At 34.3% G+C, this 5616-nt stretch overlaps 1 protein-coding gene across 3 annotated transcripts; it reads left to right on the top strand.

Moving 5' to 3' along the window:
• Positions 1 to 2145: 2145 nt before the first annotated feature.
• Positions 2146 to 5360, top strand: LOC139873366 (ATG8-interacting protein 2-like). Of its 3 annotated transcripts, none has more exons than XM_071861313.1 (3): positions 2146 to 2208; positions 3483 to 4199; positions 4853 to 5360. In XM_071861313.1, exons 2-3 carry the CDS (start codon positions 3483 to 3485, stop codon positions 4955 to 4957), a joined length of 822 nt encoding a protein of 273 aa, XP_071717414.1. In that variant the 5' UTR covers positions 2146 to 2208; the 3' UTR covers positions 4958 to 5360. The 3 variants fall into 3 exon arrangements, with proteins under 3 accessions (XP_071717414.1, XP_071717399.1, XP_071717407.1); XM_071861298.1 differs by having other exon boundaries at positions 2148 to 2208; positions 3466 to 4199; positions 4853 to 5359; XM_071861306.1 differs by lacking the exon at positions 2146 to 2208 and adding an exon at positions 2323 to 2341 and having other exon boundaries at positions 3466 to 4199.
• The last annotated feature ends 256 nt before the right edge of the window (positions 5361 to 5616 follow it).

Here is a 5616-nt window from a genome sequence, read left to right on the forward strand (position 1 = left end):
CAAGGTTTTTCTCAAAGACCGGGAATTGATTATGAAGAAACTTATTCTCCTGTTATGGATGCAATTACTTTTAGGTACTTAATCAGTCTGGCAGTTTCTAAAAATTTAGAAATGCATCTCATGGATGTTGTGACTGCTTATCTATATGGATCACTTGATAGTGATATATATATGAAGATACCTGAAGGATTTAAGGTACCAGAAGCATCAAATGCAAAACCCAAAGAAATGTATTCGATTAAATTACAAAGATCTTTATATGGGTTAAAACAATCGGGACGTATGTGGTATAACCGATTAAGTGATTACTTGATAAGCAAAGGGTATACAAATAATCTTACTTGCCCTTGTGTTTTCATTAAGAAAACAACATCCGGATATGTGATCATAGCTGTTTATGTTGATGATCTTAACATCATAGGTACAAATAAAGAGATCCATGAAGCCATTCAACTTCTAAAGAAAGAATTTGAAATGAAAGATCTCGGAAAAACCAAGTATTGCCTTGGTTTACAAATTGAGCATATGCCTAATGGTTTACTTGTACATCAAACAACATATACTGAAAAGATTTTGAAACGTTTCAATATGGACAAGGCAAAACCATTAAGTACTCCTATGGTTGTTAGATCACTCAATGTTGAAGCTGATCCATTTCGTCCATGTGAAGATCAAGAAGACATTCTTGGACCAGAAGTACCATATCTTAGTGCAATTGGAGCTCTTATGTATCTTACAAATTGTACAAGACCTGACATTTCTTTTGCAGTTAATTTGTTGGCAAGGTTCAGCTCTGCTCCTACCAAAAGACACTGGAATGGGATCAAACACATATTTCGATACCTTCGAGGAACTACTGATTTAGGATTATTTTATTCTAACGAATCAAAACAAGATTTGGTTGGTTATGCAGATGCAGGTTATTTATCTGATCCACATAAAGCTAAATCTCAAACTGGATATGTATTCCTAAATGGAGGTACTGCAATATCATGGCGTTCTCAAAAACAAACACTTGTTGCTACATCGTCAAATCATGCCGAAGTGATTGCATTACATGAAGCTACTCGAGAATGTTTTTGGTTGAGATCAATGACACAACTCATTACTGATTCTTGTGGACTAGAACGCGATAAAAGTCCAACAACTATCTATGAAGATAATGCAGCTTGCATAGCACAGATGAAAGAAGGGTATATCAAAAGTGACCGAACAAAACACATACCACCTAGATTCTTCTCATACACTCAAAATCTCATTAAGGACAACCAGATTGAAATGAGATATGTGCAATCTAGCAAAAACTCTGCTGATCTTTTCACGAAAGCACTTCCAACTGCTATTTTCAGAACACACGTTCATAACATTGGCATGAGACATGTTCAAAAGATGTAACAGCTGAAGCGATGTCTACTTGAGGGGGAGTCAACTCCATGCTGCACTCTTTTTCCCTTAGCTAAAGTTTTTTTCCACTGGGTTTTCTTTAGCAAGGTTTTTAACGAGGCAGTAATTTATAGTTGATCTTCAACAAAATAAAATTGCTATCCAAGGGGGAGTGTTATAATAATAATAATAATATAGATATGGATAGTCAATTTTGGTGTATACATGTAGTCAATTTTGGTACACAAAGTATGTATTTTTATATTGAGATTTTAGGCTATAAATACTCATGAATGCAAGCATTAAACTTGCACCATTTCTCACACTTACAAAGTGTTTCTTTCTTTCTCTCCATTATCATCTTTGTTCTTACACTTCATTATTAGTATTCTAAATCAAGAATCAAATCACTAAAGGTAGTTATAAGCCTACTGAATTATAACATCAAGAATCAAACCACTAAAGGTAGTTATAAGCCTACTGAATTATAACAATTACACGATTCATAAAAGGCAAACAATGGCTTGTACGCTCACTCTTCTCACACTTGTACTTTAAAAAACGACCAGCCAAAAAGTCCAAAAAGCAAAGCTACAGGATATACTTTCCCTCCTCTACCAACAAACACTCCACAAATCAACCTCCTGTTACCGGTCACCCCGACTCCTATCTCTTAACAGTTACCGGGTATACCCGGTATCTCCTTTACTCATCCTAGTACTACTATAAATAGTCCCCATAGTCATCCATTTTACGAGAACACTCCACTAATCACGTCGAGGTTATCGGAGTTGCCACGTCACCATCTCATACGTCTCTTCTACTGTATGTAACTCGATTATGATATAATATATATGTAATTACGCAACTTCAAATTGAAAATAATTTTATCCAATTTTTGGATTACCTTTTTTTTGTTTCAATTCTCGTAATCTATCATTTAAGTTTGATGAATAAGGTTTTGCCGTTTATTTATATTAATTTATATTTATATTTATATTTATATAATATGAAGATGAAATTGATTAGTTGCTGTTGTTATTTGTATGATTTTTGATCTTATCGGAAACAGAAAATGTTGCGTTTGCGTGCGATTTTAGAATTTGTTCGCTTTGCTGTGCTTTTTTATTAATATTTAATTGGTGGTTTATAATTGTTGTGTTTATTGACCTAATCATTAATTAGGGTTTATGTATGATTGTGTTATAAGCTGGGAGTATAGTTATAATAACTTATTAAAATTAAATATTAGTATTGTTTAGATCATCGCAAAATGCTTGTCTCTGCAATATTTAGTATAGTTGGGTGTGTTATGCTATATCACATGAATGCCTATAGCAACTATCTTAAGCAAGCTCTTTGCAGGTCTATTAATTAAGTTTACTAGTTTCAGAAGTATTTTGATGGAAAACCAGATGGATTTATACTTTTCTATGCACTGTTTATTTTGGATTTGTTACAAGTAACTTTTATAATGGTGTAGCTGTGTAATGTATTGTCGTTTTAAATACGACTCCGTATATACTTCAATACTTTTAAGGGGATGCTTAAGGTTCACACTTCGCATAGGAAGGATCAAATAATTTCTATTTCTAAGCATTTGATTAGAACTTAAAGTTTGGAATTTGTTCATATGTGATTGGAATGTGCATGTTGTAAAGGATGAGACTATGAGATAGGGTGACTTAGTGCACCTCGGTTTAACTTCCTCTAACCTAATTTTAGTAAGCTTTATCCAAAAAAAAAACTAATTTTGGTATGAGGGAAGAACAAGGGAAAAAGCCTATAATATAAGACAACCCTCAGAGGAACTTAAAATTGTGAATATGATGGCTTGAGGTAAATAAGAAAGATCGTAAGTCTGCTTAAACATAAGCTTACGTTAGAAATGGAGTAAGGATATATACCAAGACCACTGTAACATCAAACATTCATCTTGGAAATTCTAAATTTGGACTGACATGCTGTATAACTTTTGATAATTTTGTTTTTTAATCATATATATAAATAATAAAGATAAAGAAGTAGCTAGGTTAGTATATTATATAGTCTAATGCAGATCTTGTATGCCCGATTTTTTAGTAACATAGTTGTATCAGATGGCGGATAGAGAGGAAGGACAGACAAATACACCTCGAGGTGCAGACTGGGAAGTCGTATCACTCACTGCATCAGCATATGCTGCTGCACCTGGTGGAAATATGCCAGATTTCAAGCAACGCGAAAAGGATGAGGCAGTTAACAAAGATAAAACCGAAACTTCAAATGCGTTATTTATGTCTGGTCATTTTGTTTTGCCATCGGAACCTGAAAAAACTGAGATCCTTGATCAGCAGGTTGTAAAAGATGATGGTTCTGAATCTGTAACATATCTAGGTGAAGTTACAAAAGAAGGAGAAAACTGGAATCTTATGAAGTTGACCGACCCAGATCTAACCTTATCTGGAAAAGAACAGAGTTTTTATGGTTCGTCGACGCTTGATTCGTTACACAGTGAAGCAACTATTGGTGCATTAAATATAAATGATGAAACAAGCGATTTGGACGAGTCTGTACAGTTTACTGATCCAGTATCAGATTCAAACACTTGTAATCTTGACAGTAGTGAAGACAAGCATGATGGATCTGGAACACCTTATGCATGTTGGTTGAAAAAACAAGCTGCTTGTTTATATGCACATGCAAAAGAGACGAATACGTTTTGGTCTGTTTTTGCTGCTGCTGCGGTGCTAGGCATTGTTATCATCAGCAAAAAGTGGCAACAAGAAAAATGGCAAGTTTTGCGACAGGAGTGGAAATCTAGGTCCCATGATGAGGTACGTGTATAAACTTATATAATGAAGTTTTTCACATCTTATTGCAACTTTTAAGTTTGTCTCTCGTCCATTATAAACATAATCTTTATAATTGGGTTTTGCTAACAACCAAGGATAAGGGATTTAAAAGTATGTTCTACAGCTGAGTTGTATTACTAGTTATTATCATTTATCACCTTCTGTAGTAATTTGGCACACTTGGGAAGTGTTTAGAGTTTGGGCAGAAACTGATTTTTATTTTCTTATTTTGATCATTTTGGATAAAAATAAATCGGTTTCAAGGAGGTAAAGATTTGCTTATCAATTATTGATAAAAGTATAGTTTTTTCTTACAATGCTTTTAATTTTGCAGATCATACTTCCAATCTTTGACTACTAATCACAATAATTTTACATAACTGGTGCAAGTCAGTTGTTGCAGTTTTTAGATGTGATGTATGGAACGTACCACATTAAAAAGTGTTCAATTTTTCAGATCATTTAAGGAATTATGTCAATGTCAATTAATTCCCTAATATTTGTGCCAACAAAAATTGTCTATATCAGCAAACTGCTTAGGGAACATTTTACCCCCTTTTTTGGTTAACTTACCACCTGCGGACACAACTAAACACATGATTTCAAGTGTCTCAAGTGTTTTCTACTGTTGACAGAAAATGAGGATGATGGCAGCTCCCATATCCCGATTCAAAGGCTTAATGATAGGTGGCCAGCTGCAAGATTTTCCCATCAGGGGAAGTGTCTCTCCAGACCTTTAAAGGTCAGTAGAATTTGATGACGAAGACGATGATGATGATAAAAAAAAAAAAAAAAAAAAAAAAAAGAAAGAAAAAAAACGGGGTCAAAGAAATCTCGGTAGTAGGTTTTCTGTCCGAAGCCATACTTAGCATTTGCTTTGGTCATTGAGCATCTCACCAGAACTTTTAAGGATGCACGATGGTGGAAATGGCTCAACGAATGATATCTTATTTTGCAATGTAAACAGTAGAAGCAACCGATGTTAATATTTGCTTATAATGCTACTACATTTCTATGCTTGTAATTAGTAAATACATCACTTTTGGGCTTTTATGCTATTATATGTTGAAGTGTGATTTGACTTGACAATTTAATTGCTTGATTTGATGTAGAAAACAAACATGAGAAAAACGTTTATTCCCATCTTTATGTTAAGGTGAAATGAACTAGAATTTGTATTTGTATTGGTCACCGAGTTAGAGTTGTTCTTTTAGAGGGGTGACAACGGTCACGTCTTCAAAGCTTCCTTCCTTCTAGAACACTACTGGCACGCCAACCTTTTCCTCCGCCCTCCTTTCACGCGTTCTCAGTTCAGTCCCTTTTTAACATATTTCAGCATCGAAGGAGCAAACTAATTGTTTCTACTATATGCATTGGCACTTGTACCTTTAGTATTCAC

The sequence above is a fragment of the Rutidosis leptorrhynchoides genome, chromosome 1, assembly GCF_046630445.1.
Source record: "Rutidosis leptorrhynchoides isolate AG116_Rl617_1_P2 chromosome 1, CSIRO_AGI_Rlap_v1, whole genome shotgun sequence".
NCBI lineage: Eukaryota > Viridiplantae > Streptophyta > Magnoliopsida > Asterales > Asteraceae > Rutidosis > Rutidosis leptorrhynchoides.

What these genes read in the sequence shown, in the direction of transcription:
- LOC139873366 (XM_071861313.1), top strand. Translation starts at nt 3,483, where the DNA reads ATGGCGGATAGAGAGGAAGGACAGACAAATACACCTCGAGGTGCAGAC. An exon ending in AATCTAGGTCCCATGATGAG is followed by an intron (nt 4,200 to 4,852) that starts GTACGTGTATAA and finishes TACTGTTGACAG; the next exon opens with AAAATGAGGATGATGGCAGC.